Genomic DNA, 15,628 nt, shown 5'->3' on the forward strand with positions numbered 1-15,628 from the left:
CTGCTCATATCTGATGAGGACAAATATCCATCGAATGTAAATAATGTACATAATTCCTCATCTCTTAAACTGTTGAATAAAACAAGTTTTGCATAAATTGGACCATGGATTCCTGAGATATGGGGTGGTTTGGGGGGTATTGATAAATACCCAAAACAGTGCATAATGTGAAAATTTTCTGAAAATAGCATCACCCTGAAAGGAAAGAAACTCTAGCCTTTCAATTAGAGACATGATCAATGTCTTCTGTATTTTGAAGACAAACTTCACAACCTGGGCAAGGGCAAAAGTCTTAGTTAAAACTGGCCAAGTTAACAAATCTGATTAGTCAGCTTATAGTCAGTCATTGTGAAATATATTGGAGTTTTGCAATCCACAAATACACCTTGGAGTATTTCACTTTTGTTAAACACAATATTTTAGTCATTTAGAAATATTTTTGGATTTTGATTTCAAAAATACAAATTGCTTGTATAGTAATTATTTATATTTTAGCTTTCTTTAACCCCTTACCCGGCAGAAATGAATATATGCGTTTTGACCGAAATCGTTTTTTTCTATCTCTGGCGAGTTAACTCGTCAAAATCGACAGCAAACGAGTTCCTTCGTCTAAAAACGGGTTAACTCGTTTCTGCCCAAAGCGGTAATTTAAAATCAATATTATTGAATTAAAATTCATAATAAATAAGGTTTGAAATATACCTTGAAATCACCATTCAAAACATAGTAAAATAAAACAATAAAAAAATATGTCTGAAAAAATACATTTATTTTGTTTTTTAATTATTTTCGGTAAATAATTTTTTTCCATGGGTTTTCCCGAGTGCATTCAGTATATCTCATCTCCAAACCTGCCACAAGCCATTTTTTTCCAGAAAAGAAAGGGGTGGAAGGGTGATGGGGACCTCTGAGTTTCCCACCAATGGAGTTTTGTTTCGTAGCTTTTTTTTTTCTTTCCCAGGTTATTTCACATGCTTTCAATGCATGTGACATTGAAATTACGCATAAATGGCCCCTTTCCCCAGAAAAGGACAGATCTGGCTACTATTTCTAGCATGTCCTGCTACCACGTAACAGCTGTTTGCAATATAGGACCCGAAACAGGTATTACATGGTAACAGGGCATGCTAGAAATAGCAGCCAAACCTTTGTTTTTTGGCGAAAGGAGCAGTTTACATGTGATTTCAATGTCACATTTGTTGAAAGCATGTGAAATAACCTGGAAAAGAAAAAGAAACCCATGAAACAAAATTCCATTGGTGGGAAACTCCAAGGTCTCCGCCATCCTTCCCCCTTTTCTTTACTGGCAGAAAGTGGCTTGCAGTGGGTTTGGAAGTGAGATTATGTTGAATGCACTTGAAAAACTCGTGGAAAAAATTATTTCACACCAAAGTACGAACAGGTCCTTTATGAAATACTTACCCAAGACCGGTACAGGCATGTGAATAGAAGGATCAATGAGACCGATAAAGCAAGGGCTGAGCATCTAGCGAAACAGAGAGAAAGAGACAGAAGCAGAAGAGATCAGGAATCGGATGCTCATGTGAATACAAATGGAATATTTGGTCATTAAGTATGAAATTTGTAGAAAACAAAGTTTGCTAATGAAAAGTTTTATTCATCAAAGTATGCACCTATATTGTCAATACACTTTCGCCATTTCAGTGGCAGCTTGTCCAGCCCGGAACTGTAAAAGCCTGGCAATCTAGAGTCAATATAATCTTGGAAGGCCTGTTTTACTGCATCATCAGAATTAAATTTTTTTTCCTATCAAAAAGTTATCCAAATTCTGGAAGAAGTGGTAGTCAGTGGGGGCAAGATCAGGTGAGTATTGTGGATGATGGAGAACTTCCAACTCCAACTCCTGTAGGTTTGCCAGTGTCATTTTTGCAATGTTGGGTCTGGCGTTGTCTTGCAATAAAATAGGAATGGATCTGTTGACTAATCTAGGCTGTTTTTTTTTTTTGTAAGTTTCTGCATTATTTGGTCCAGTTGGCTGCAGTATACTTCGGTCGTGATTGATGCATAAGGTTTAATGAAATCATAATGGACCTGCACCAGATCACCAAACACACACCATCAGCTTCTTTTGATGAATTTTGCTTTTGGGATTGCATTTTGGTGGCTCATCTTTGTCCAGCCATTGTACTGAACATTTACGGTTGTTGTATTGGATCCATTTCTCATCACATGTCACAATTCAATTAAAAAATTATTGATTTTTGTGACAAGAAAGTAGCATAATGCAGGCTTCCAAATGTTGCTGTTTCTGATTTCCATTGAGTTCATGTGGAACCCACTTATCCTACTTTTTTACTTCACCGATTTGAACTAGGTGAGTCAATATCGTTTACTTGCTAACACTAAACAACAACGATAATTCATGGGCACTTAAAGATGGATCTGACTCAACGGTGGCTTTCAGTTTGTCATTATCCACCTTTGTTTCTGGTTGACCACATTGCTCATTTGTGAGGTCAAAGTTACCAGAATGAAATTTTGCAAACCAATTTGATACTGTCTGCTGTGTAACAACATTAGAAGGAAATACTCCATTAATATTCCAAGCTGTCTGTGATACTTTATTTCCAAGAAAGAACTCATATTTCAAAACTACAGATTTCTGACTTACCCAGCTCTAAACAAAAATAGCCAAAAAACGATTTATAAATACTGTATATAAAGTGCAAAATGAGTTAGAATAAAGAAATAGATGTCAGCTTTCTAACAAAAAATAAAGATTGTCAAAATATAATAATGGTGTAAAATGAGAAGCTGTCAAAGTTTACCATATACCTTACTACAAATGTCATACTTGCCAACCTAATAAAACAAGTTTCACATAAATTAGACCATAGGTTACCAAGATGTGTAGTACCTTTATAAACAGCCAAACTGGCGTATAATGGGGAAAATGCTTTGAAAGTAAGGTACCATTGAAGTGTGGATACAAGCAGAATAACCTAAGCTTTGCATAAATTGGACCACAGATTCCCAAGATATGCGGTTTTTTCAGGTACCTTGAACCATTGGTGACCGAAGAGGTCACAGGTAATCTAGTTTTCAATTAAAACTGAATTTCTTATTAAACTATTTGTTGGATGTTATTTTCTGAAAGGAGCCTGGTTTCCGTTATTTAGGATATGCAATCCTACATACAATTAGACTTGATAATTTTCATTGCATGTATTAAAATACATAGGCGCAGGAGTGGCTGTGTGGTAAGTAGCTTGCTAACCAACCACATGGTTCCGGGTTCAGTCCCACTGCGTGGCATCTTGGGCAAGTGTCTTCTGCTATAGCCCCGGGCCGACCAATGCCTTGTGAGTGGATTTGGTAGACAGAAACTGAAAGAAGCCTGTCGTATATATATATATATATGTTTGTGTGTGGGGGGGTTGTGTGTCTGTGTTTGTCCCCCTAGCATTGCTTGACAACCTATGCTGGTGTGTTTATGTCCCCGTCACTTAGCGGTTCGGCAAAAGAGACCGATAGAATAAGTACTGGGCTTACAAAGAATAAGTCCCGGGGTCGATTTGATCGATTAAAGGTGGTGCTCCAGCATGGCCACAGTCAAATGACTGAAACAAGTAAAAGAGAGTAAAGAGTATCTAGATAAAAGAAAATAAACAACAGGTACTTTAGTGTTCTAATAAGTTGGATATAAAGATTCCTTTTGGTACTAATACTGCTTCCATCACTAATTAATTTTTAACAACAGATAAGATAGTGTTAATATATTTAACACTAAACGTCCCCAAAGTCCGTCCCCTCCTCACTGTGGTGGGGACGCTGGCAACGGGTAGTATCAGAGCTATGCCATCGGGAACTTTGGTTCCTGGTAGGGTCACCCAAGGCGGATTGGTCTGACACCGAGTAGTATTAGGGTCACAACCTGGCAGACGGGGCTCTGGTGAAAATCCTCGGAGTGTCTGCTTCGGCAACCGGCGGCTCCTCGGTCGTTCTGTCCCTGCGTCTGCGGACAATCTGCGGCAAACAGAATGTCTCTACATGCGGGATTGTTGGGGACCGCTTGTGAAATCCACATATTCCAACAAAACTTCTTCCAAAGAAGAAGCCGACTCAACCCGCCCAGGGTGAATGTCGCCACAAGTAAGTAAAAAGTACAATATATTTAATGCAGGGAGTCTTAATGTTAACAATGTGACATTGAACTACTCTTATCCTTACCAAACCTCCCTGTGTCGCTCAGTGGGGACATAAAGTGCAACCATTCCAATACTGCTGGCTACTAGCCTATTTCACTGGTTTGAAACTATCACCTTGCATATTTAACTTTTTCTTATCAGGCACCACCAGTATAGCTAACCCTAACCCCTAATCTCTAACTAGATATATCAGAGATTTGCTTTCATACATTGCATACTTGTAGTCTCTCTCTCTCTCACACACTCTACTTCAAGAATTTTTTTATTTATGTACCCTTTTCAAGCCTAGCCAGGGTCATGGACCCGGTTTCCGTGGTGTATGCACCCCCCCCCCCCGCTGGATGGGATGCCAGTCCATCGCAGCGTTACTCAAGAAACAGGAAGAGAGAGTGAGAGAAAGCTGGGGCGAAAGAGTACAACAGGGGTCGCCACTCCCCCCTGCCATAGCCTCGAGCTTTTAGGTGTTTTCACTCAATAAACACACACAATGCCCAGTCTGGGAATCGAAACCGTGATCCTCTGACCGCAAGTCTGCTGCCCTAACCGCTGGCCATTGCACCTTCACTTCAAGAATACTTTAACAAAAGTATAGTATGTGCTTTGTATGAAATCATTTTGACAAAATTACTCTCATCTCTTGAATCAGGAATTTCTTGTTAGCTAAACTACTGTATTACTGCAACGGTATTCTCTATATTTTATCAAACTTTCTGTACTTCAGTTTTTTTTATAATAATAATAATAATGAAATTATTGTATACAGTGCTCAGGTGCACCACACCACAACTTGTCAAAAGTGTGTATAAAGCATATGCAGTAATGTACAAATGTCTGGGAAGTGAACAGTGTATGAGTCAGATACATGCTTGTGTGTGTATGGAGGAGAGAAAATCAGGTGTAATGTTGGCGAATCTCAGGAAGCATGGAAGTTTTGAAGGATGCAGTGCTCCGACAACTAACAACTGATGCTGGCAGTCTGTTCCATGCTTCAGCAACTCTCAGCATGAAAAAATGTTTCCGAAAGTCATGGGAGCTGTGCTGTTTTCTGACCTTGTAAACATGACCACGGGTGTTAGATGGGTGGAGTTTGAAAAGGTGCTCAGAGTTATTGTTTGTACGATAGGTAATAATTTCATGGGTGTCTGCCAAGTAAGCTGCCAGACGTCAGAGTTTCAATGTATCCATGCCCAAGGAAGTAAGGCGTTTAGAATATGGCAAATGCTTGATGGAGGGTATTCTCTTGGTTGCACATCACTGAACGGTTTCCAGATGATTAATATCCTGGGCAAGATAGGGGTTCCAGACCGATGATGCATTAAGTTAATTTAGGTTAAACAGCAGTGTCTCTCTCACCCTTCCAACCATATAAAAACTCAATGTATGGATATGTTTAGAAAGGAATGTGTATAGATAAAGACACCCTACATTCTTCTGTAACCTTTCCTATATAAACATCAACTATAATAATAAAGGGTAAAATTAATTAATTAATAATTTTACCAAGTAGTTCTTCGGTATGTTAAAAGAACCATTATCGGTATACTTAAACAAAAATTTTTATAATTAGGAGTATATTTATAATTAGGGTTCAGCAAAAACTTTGCTTCGGGTGGATTCGTTATTTTTTTCTCTTTGCCTGTATGGGTTGTTGAGTATTGTTGTCTGGGAGATTTTCTTATGGTAGGGAAATAGCTAGTTTTAACTGCTATTTCTAAATTTCGGTATGTGGTGAAGCAAATTTTTTGCTGAACCCTAATTATAATTATACTCATAATTATAAAAATTTTTGTTTAAACATCAGCTATATGTATCTTTCAACACTTTATACCAGATATGTATCACTTTATGAGTCGAAACAGAGCTACAACGCTACACCTACATATAATCTAGTCCTATTCAATATTGAGATACAAGTTCCCTCCCTAACCATATTGACCTTGAGCTGTCAACTTACAACTATTCAAAGACATTAACTGCATAGAACTCACTGGTCTGTGAGGGCCTGCAATGATCATGGAAACACCCCCTTCCACCAAACCAAACCAATAAAAAATGGACCAGGCGCAGGAGTGGCTGTGTGGTAAGCAGCTTACTTACCAACTACATGGTTCTGGGTTCAGTCCCACTGCGTGGCACCTTGGGCAAGTGTCTTCTACTATAGCCTCGGGTCAACCAAAGCCTTGTGAGTGGATTTGGTAGACGGAAACTGAAAGAAGCCCATCGTATATATGTTGGTTGTCAAGCGATGTTGGATCCATGGAATAAGCTGCCGGACGAGATAGTGAAGATGCCGACGACCGCTCGGTTCAAAGTATCCCTTGACCACAAGTGGCCTGAACTCTTTACATGAACACCACCCTGTACATAACTCCATATCCCCCTACATGGACTTGCTTTTTGCTTTTTGAGCCAAAAACTTAACTAACTAACTAACTTCATTGACCACAGTGCTCAATTGGGGCTTGTTTCATTGACCCTGAAAAAATGAAAGAAAAATGTCAACCTCAGCAGAATATGAACTCAGAATGACGGACAGATGAAATGCTGCTAAGCATAAAAAATACTTCTTTTATTGACTTGAAAAGGACAAAAGTCAGTCAGCTTCTGTGGAATTTGAACTCTGAATGTAAAGACGGATAAAATGGAACTAAGCACTTTGCCCATACAGTGAATGATTCTGCCACCTTAACAACAATAATACTCAACTATAGGCACAAGGCTTGAAATTGTGGGGTAGGGCAGCTATTCGATTATATTGACTCCAGTGCTGGCAGAATCGTTAGCACGCCGGGCGAAATGCATAGCCGTATTTCGTCTGCCATTATACGTTCTGAGTTCAAATTTCGCCAAGTTCGACTTTGCCTTTCATCCTTTCGGGGTCGATAAATTAAGTACCAGTGGCACACTGGGGTCGATGTAATCGACTTAATCCATTTGTCTGTCCTTGTTTGTCCCCTCTGTGTTTAGCCCCTTGTGGGTAGTAAAGAAATATATATTGACTCCAGTGCATTACTGGTACTTAAGGCGGTGAGCTGGCAGAAATGTTAGCACGCCGGGCTAAATACTTTCTGGTATTTCGTCCACCGCTACGTTGACCCCAGTTCATAACTGGTACTTATTTAATCGACCCTGAAAGGATGAAAGGCAAAGTCGACCTCGGCGGAATTTGAACTCAGAACGTAGTGGCAGACGAAATACTGCTAAGCATTTCATCCAGTGTGCTAATGATTCTGCCAGCTCGCTGCCTTAATAATAATTTTTTTTGTTTTGTCATTTGACCAATTTATGCATAGAATACATGATAAAATTTTGCAAGGAGGTACATACAAAAATCATAAATTGAAAAGAACATTAAGATGTCTCAATAAAGATAATGTATTAAGGCATGTTAACAATTTTTTTAATTACACAAATAAATGAACATATGAATAACTGAGTACAATACAAACACAAAATGATTGGATGTTTTCAGAGTTGCTGAGTTTCTCAGACAGTGAAGGACTGTACAATTGGTAGTCCTCTCTAAGCCATTTTAGCAAGGAAAAAGAGATATTAAGATGGTGATGGTGGTGGTGGATATGTCTATATAGATAGATCTGAAGGGAAGTAGGACTTCAGTTCTATTTAATGTCTAGGAATAATTAGCCGCAGAGGAATCCATTAACTGTTGTTGTTTTAGCCCTTGGTCTGCTATGATCAAAGATGTCCTTCAAATATGACCATCCTGTCCATTTTTAATTTTTTATTTTCAAATTCATTCCACCCTTTTTTTAAAACAGTAGGATATACTAAAAGAGATTCTGCAGTCAGACTTCGCCTGTCTTCCAAGAAAGAGATTTATTATTCTATATATCTTTGAAGGCACAAAACCAGCAGATAATTTGTTTATAAGCAGAAAAATTGACAACAATATCTTCACTTGTAGGTCAGCAACTTTCAGAGAAGCTCCAATTTTTCTTTTACTAGTCTCAGCTCAAGAGCTGCAGCCATGCTAGCTATATAGCTATAGCTCTCTCTCTATATATATATATTGATAAAACGGTAAGATAACAAAAGAAAGAAAGAGACCTCAATATTATGTAAATAGAGGAAATTTATCTATACAATAATATGTTACAATTATTCAATAGTCAAGATAAAACTCTGAGTTTCAGATGCCAAAGTGGAAATCCACAACACCATCTCTTCGGTTATCTGGCTATTTGAAAACGCTATGAAAAAATACCGTTAAATAAAGGGAAATTACTGTGTTATAACTCTGCTTGCCTGCGTACTTATACATCGCTCGCATTTTTCGTCATAAAAATACATAAAAAATATATAAAAATATATAAAATCTTCTTGGGACATAACATAGAAAGCATGTTCTATCTGTTTTCTTTAGGGGACCAAAAACGTAACAGAAATTTAGTCACATGTGGGCATGATCCAAAAAGTTCTGTCCTTGTATTTAGACATGTAGTAGGGTCTAAGCTGCTTTTCCAGATAAGCCATCTCTCCATGTCGCATAGACCGCACCTTCTTACATCTGGCCAAAATCTTCCATTGTATGTTATAATCGACACCTTTATCTCTTGAAGACCAAATATGATTAGATAATTGTGTCGCTTTTCTTTTATTCAAGTGCCTAAAGCTCAGTGTGGTTATTGAACCTGGCCTTGAAATTACCCTCTGTAAGGCCCACGTATTTCTTCGTCGAAACGGTGTCTTTAGTGGTTATAGAGTTTACGGTAGCTTCATATATGATGGTCTTGGACATGCAAGCTCCATTTAGCGGGCACAATTCTTTATTCCTGCATGAACAGCTGTTTTCTTGTTGTGTTTTTTGTATGTTATGTTTGATTATGTTTTTAAAATTGGTAGTTGAACTAAAACTAATTTTTAAATTGTGTCTACTGAAGAGTTTGCTATAAGTATGGTTAACTGGAAAATGTCTATCTATCAGTGCTAGGAAATATTTACCTATATTGAAGGCCACCTCGGTGTTGTGAGATGGTGTTGTGGATTTCCACTTCGGCATCTGAAACTCAGAGTTTTATCTTGACTACCGAGTAAAGTAACATATTATTGTATAGATATATATATATATATATAAATGAATTAATAAATAAAACATATGCATATATACATACATCTATGTACGTACCTACCTCTACATGTATATATACATGCATATATGGGTACAGGACACCCAAAAAACGCCGAACACAATGAGAAACGAAAACATAAACACAAAACCAAGGAACTGGACATTTTTCTTAAACAACAAAAAAATAGAGTACAGGACAAATAACACAAGGAAAATTCCCCTTCTTCAGTCGCCATGGTTTCATCTACTCTGTGTTTGGAGAAAGAGTACATATTTTCCATATGGTCTGTTTTTTCTGTTAATAATGTAATAGTCATGTATGATTCTATTTCACCTTATTTTAGGCACCGGCTTAGACTTACAAAAGAAAAATTTCTCAGGTTTCACAGTTAACCCTTTTGATACCAAGATGCTTGAGACCACCCAAGGTCCTGTGACACAAACTTTACTGTTTTAAAGTGATCTAAATCAGTGGCCCCCAGAGTAAGCAGTACTGCCACGTTGGAGTGGTGGAAATATCCGGTGGTGGGACATTGAAGAAAAGTGGGATTATAATGGGATGGCCAAAATGTGGTGAGAGATGTAAAAAAAATTAGGTATAAGTTTTGTGAAATACACTTGTTTTGAATTTGATGCTGAAAGTGGTTTATATTTGTGATGGGGAGGGTGAGGAGGCGTTAGGGATGTGGCCTGGGTGTCAAGGGAGCAGCAGCCTGAAAATGTTTGGGAACTACTGATCTAAATTAGAATTTTAAATCAAAATTGAATGCTACTTGTTCCAAACCCCCGCTTAATAATGAGAAAGTTATTTTACTCATCTCTTCATTATTTTAAAAATTAATTGAAACAAATGCTAAAGGTGTCTTCTATAGCCTCGGGCTGACAAAAGCCTTGTGAGTGAATCTGGTAGACAGAAACTAAAAGAAGCCATCTGGTTTGCCAGCCATCAGTCAAACCGTCCAACCCATGCTAGCATAGAAAGCGGACGTTAAACAATGATGATGATGATGATATAATTATTAATATTAGGGAAGTTATTTCCGAGTCTACAGGGAAGAGAAATTCAATTTAGTGGTACTAAAATGAATTTCTCGCTATATTATCATCATATATACAGGAGTGGCTGTGTGGTAAGTAGCTTGCTAACCAACCACATGGTTCCGGGTTCAGTCCCACTGCGTGGCATCTTGGGCAAGTGTCTTCTGCTATAGCCCCGGCCGACCAATGCCTTGTGAGTGGATTTGGTAGATGGAAACTGAAAGAAGCCTGTCGTATATATGTATATATATATATATATATATATATATATATATAATATATATATATATATATGTATATATATATATGTGTGTGTGTGTGTGTGTTTGTCCCCCTAGCATTGCTTGGCAACCGATGCTGGTGTGTTTGCGTCCCCGTCACTTAGCAGTTCGGCAAAAGAGACCGATAGAATAAGTACTGGGCTTACAAAGAATAAATCCTGGGGTCGATTTGCTCGACTAAAGGCGGTGCTCCAGCATAGCCGCAGTCAAATGACTGAAACAAGTAAAAGAGTATATATATATAGATAGGTTTAAGAGACAGACCCACCATCAAGCAACTCAATCAATATTAAACAACATTATCTATGATAGAGATATATAAGATTAAATCTTATCAAAATACCGATAAATGTATTGTCATGAAACACACATTGTCTATATAATTTAATATATAATTCAGAATAGAAATTGTAAATATTTATTTTGATAGAATTTAATCTTATATATCTCTATCATAGATAATGCTGTTTAATGTTGATTGAGTTGCTTGAAAGTGGTTCTGTCTCTTAAACCTATATATATATATATATATATATATATATATAGACAAGTGAGGCCATAACCTGTTGTCTCTACCTGGGACGTAGTCAGTCCACTGATGCATACCTTCCTTCTTGGGACACATAACTCTACTTGTGAAGACCTGTTGAGGCAAGTGAAAATCAAAATCGAAATCGATCAACATCAATGGAATTTGTAGTTGTGATACCAGTGCCGGTGGCACACAGGAGAACCATCTGAACATGGCCGTAGCCAGCTCCGCATCGACTGGCCTCCGTGACGGTGGCACGTAAGAAACACCATCTGATCGTGGCCGTTGCCCGCCTCACCTGGCCTCCTTGCTGGTGGCATATAAAAAGCACCATCCAAGCGTGGCCGTTCGCCAGCCATGTAAAAAGCACCCACTACACTCTTGGAGTGGTTGGCGTTATGAAGGGCATCCAGCTGTAGAAACACTGCCAGATCTGACTGGCCTGGTGCAGCCTTCTGGCTTCCCAGACCCCAGTTGAACCGTCCAACCCATGCCAGCATGGAAAGCGGACGTTAAATGATGATGATTATATATATATATCCATGTGTGTGTGTCTTTCTGTCAGTATTTGTTCCCCAACATTACTTGACAACTAGTGTTAGTATGTTTATATACCTGTAACTTAGCTGTTTGGCAAAAAAGCACCGATAGAATAAGTACCAGGCTTAAAAGATAAGAACTGAGACCGAGGGTCTCAAAATCTCATTTTTCACACTAATTGCTTAATTGTTACTTTCTTCTAACTGTTCATTTCTCCCATCATGTTCACAAGTCTCTTGACTTATACTAACTTCTCTTCACTTGGTGTCCCTCATTTCATTTAGATACTACACTTCCCTTTCCCTTCTCACCCTCCTAACCTCTCCTACTAATGGCATCACCCTGTTAATTCTCTGTACAAAAACAAAAATTATTGAAGGTGGTGGCCCAGCATGGCTGCAGTTTAATGACTGAAACAAGTAAAAGATAAAAGATATGTCAATAGAAAAAGGGTAACGAAAGGGTTAAAAGGCTACCCTCTAGTATGAATTTGTTTATGTTTTTTTAAAAGAGTGTTAGTGATAAATGACTTCTCACATATCTCACAATGAAAGGGTCTTTCTCCCGTATGGATTCTTCTGTGAACGACAAGATGGGAATTAATAGCAAATGATTTCTCACATATCTCACAGTGAAATGGTTTCTCTCCCGTGTGTTTTTGATTGTGTATCTTCAAGTGACTGTTGGTGACAAAGGATTTCCCACAGACTTCACAGTGTAACAGCTTCTCTCCCGTATGTAACCTTTTGTGAACAGCAAGGTGAGAATTAACAGAGAAAGATTTACCACAGATTTCACAATCGTAAGGTTTTTCCCCAGTGTGGGTACGTTTGTGGATAATGAGCTTGGATTTTTCAGTCACAGACTTACCACAGATTTCGCAGTGAAACAAATTTTCCCCACTATGTAACCTTTTGTGCTTTGTTAAGTCACTGTTCACCATAAAGGACTTCTCACACACGTCGCAATGATATGGCTTTTCTCCGGTATGACTACGCACATGAATAACAAGACTCGAATTCACAGAGAATGATTTCCCACAGATCTCACAGTGAAACAATTTTTCTCCCGTGTGTACTTGTCTGTGCGTTTTCAGGTGGCTGTTAGTGGTGAAAGCTTTCCCACAGGTTTCACAGCGTAACAGTTCCCCCGTATGTATCCTTCTATGTTTGGTCAAATCACTATTTGTGATAAACGACTTCTCGCAAGTTTCACAGCTATAAGGCTTCTCTCCCGTATGGACCCTAATGTGAACTACAAGACTTGAATTAACAGAGAAACTCTTCCCACAAATTTCACAATGAAACGGTCTCTCACCAGTGTGGACTCTTCTGTGTGTTGTCAAATTACTGTTTTTCATAAAAGATTTTCCACAAATCTCACAGTGAAATGCTTTTTCCCCGCTGTGTATAATTCTGTGTCTTGTTAAAATACTATTAGAAACAAAAGATTTTCCACAGATATCACAATGATAAGGTTTCTCTCCACTGTGACTTCGGTTATGAATAATAAGCTTTGAATTATCAATAAAAGATTTTCCACAGATCTCACAGTGAAATAGTTTTTCTCCAGAATGTATAATCTTATGTCTTTTTAAAATACTGTTAGAGACGAAAGACTTACCACAGATATCACAATGAAAGGGCTTTTCTCCAGTATGAAAACGATTGTGGACAACAAGTTTTGAATTATTAATGAAAGTTTTGCCACATATTTCACAGTGAAATGGTTTTTCTCCAGAGTGTATCCGTTTATGCATTGTTAGAGTACTATTTTTCATAAAGGATTTATCACAAATCTCACAACTATGAAGTTTATCTCCTCTGTGAATACGACTGTGAATAACAAATTTCGAATTATTAGAAAAAGATTTCCCACAAATTTCACAGTGAAAGGGTTTTACCGTTTCACTGTGTATTCGTTTGTGTGCAAAGACTTCTCGTTCTGAAGAGAATGTTTTCCTACAAATCTCACAGTGATAATCAGAAATGCTTCCGTGTAATGTTCTTTGTTTAGCAAATATTTCACTACATAAATATTCCTCACCACTGTCAATCTCTGTCACTGAATCTGTCTGAAAAACAGCTGAGTTAGAAGCGTTCAAGTGAATAACATCTTCCATCTTAATCCACAGGGAATTCTTGAAAGCTGGGATACATCTAAATGTGAGATGTTAGGATTTAGTTTCTTGTCTTCGGTATCATGAGGCTGTGCTCATATATAGAGAAAAAAATGCAATGTAGGTATATTTTCTATTTACAGCCTGAATGTTTGTTGTTGCCTAGGGAATCTCCAAGTGGCTCGCATTTTAATTTTTATCAATAAAACTTTCCGTTTTATGCTGATAAACGTCAATACAGTGAATGGAAGCGATGTAGTCAGGCTGGGTTTTAAGCCAATTAGATTTGTTCAAGCCGAGCCCCGTGCACAGGCTCGAAGGTGGTCCTTGTGATGATTTTTAGGATATAAAGACCCCATCGCTTTTTGGCTGGGACTGGCATACTACACAAAACATAAATCTCCAGTTTTGTAGAGTGGAGGGTCCCACCGACAATTCTTTAATTGGGCCCCGAACTTCCTAGCGCTGGCCCTGATGTAGGATAACAAATAAGAGAACATTCAAAAATTACTGGTAGCAGAGATTCTGGTGTGATCGACATTCTTGTATTTCAGGCAAAGGTACAGACATTATGAGTGTAAAAGCAAAGTTATCACAATGTAAGCTGAATGTCAGAGAAAGATGTGTAGGTGTGCGGGATGACGATACAAATACTACAGTCTTTGGGTCAGAAAGCTGCGGGAAAAGTCAAGAAGTATCAAGAAAACTAATCACTCATTAATTGATAATTAAAACTTGTTTGCCTTCTCTTGTATTGTGGGGGACAACCAATTAAAGATGTAATAAGGCTGTTATGAAATTAAATATTTAATCATCAAGATGATAAAACATCGAACCTGAAACTTGGAAGTCGCCCTCTCTCATCCACAAACATTAATATTCATTTTGACACGAGATAATTACCAAACGATGCAATTAAATTAATTAATCTGATTCTACTGATACAAAAAAGCCGGTGTTGTTGATAATTTTCCCCTTGACTTAGTAACACCGGTGCCGTAGTTTAAATGTCCCTATTGTAATTTAATGCATACTAATAAAACTTCTATTCTATTGTGTCTGGGGAGAGTCGTTTTCTTTTTGGGCCTTATAATTTAACACACACACCGGGAAAATTTCGGATATTTTCGGTTTGAACGGCAGTTTTTTTTAACAGTGTCACATGAAATTGTCACCCATAATTATGACCCTAGTATTGATCTATTGCATTTCAATTTCTTTTAGGGGTAGGGGAAGGGTATCTTTTTTCCTTCACAAATGTAAATAAACCCAATCTGTTTCTTAAACGAGGCACAGAATGTTTTTTTTACCTCAATGGACGTCATTGATTGGTTGAAATTGCAGAAATTGAAGGGGAAAAAACAACAAATATCTTATAAACCATAGAATTTTCTCAATAAAGCCAAGAGAAAAAGATGTTTTATAAAGACATTCTACCAGTATACGAAGTTTAAAAGTGTTTAGTTACGTGGAAATTATTTTTAAAAACTGCCGGTCAAACCGAAAAGATCCGAAAAGAGATACCTTTCCCCCTAACCCTAAAACAGATTGAAATGCAATAGATCGATACTAGGGTCATAATCATGGGTGACAATTTCATATGAAACCACTAGAAATATCTGCCGTTCCAATCGAAAAGATCCAAATTATTTTTTGACGAAATAAGTAGAAAAACACGGAGATTATGATTCTAAAAGAATTGTTTGTAAAATTTCAATTTTTCAAAAAAAATAATAATAAACTCCCCTCCCACTCCCTATGACAGAAAGGGAAATTTCCCTCAACCCATTTTTTTTTCTTTGCCGGAGGGGAGAAGAATGAAAACGTGTTTTGTGGGGTTTCAAAATCTTCAATTTTTAA

The 15,628-nt window shown here is 37.8% G+C and overlaps 1 protein-coding gene across 1 annotated transcript; it reads right to left on the minus strand.

Moving 5' to 3' along the window:
• Nucleotides 1–11,658: 11,658 nt before the first annotated feature.
• LOC115225766 (zinc finger protein 850-like) lies at nt 11,659–14,735 on the minus strand. The gene is made up of 2 exons (XM_036514596.1): nt 13,521–14,735; nt 11,659–13,436 (listed from the first exon to the last, which is right to left on the minus strand). The coding sequence occupies exons 1-2, from the start codon at nt 13,769–13,771 to the stop codon at nt 12,122–12,124; spliced, it is 1,566 nt and encodes a 521-aa protein (XP_036370489.1). The 5' UTR covers nt 13,772–14,735; the 3' UTR covers nt 11,659–12,121.
• Between the last annotated feature and the right edge of the window lie 893 nt (nt 14,736–15,628).

The sequence above is a fragment of the Octopus sinensis genome, linkage group LG28 (genome assembly GCF_006345805.1).
Source record: "Octopus sinensis linkage group LG28, ASM634580v1, whole genome shotgun sequence".
NCBI lineage: Eukaryota > Metazoa > Mollusca > Cephalopoda > Octopoda > Octopodidae > Octopus > Octopus sinensis.

Excerpts from the sequence above, each read along its gene's own strand:
- LOC115225766 (XM_036514596.1), bottom strand. The coding sequence starts at position 13,771 with ATGGAAGATGTTATTCACTTGAACGCTTCTAACTCAGCTGTTTTTCAG. Across the intron at positions 13,437-13,520 it reads CACTGTGAAATTTGTGGGAA|ATCCTTTATGAAAAATAGTA; the intron begins ATCTTTTTCTAA and ends GATTTGTGATAA.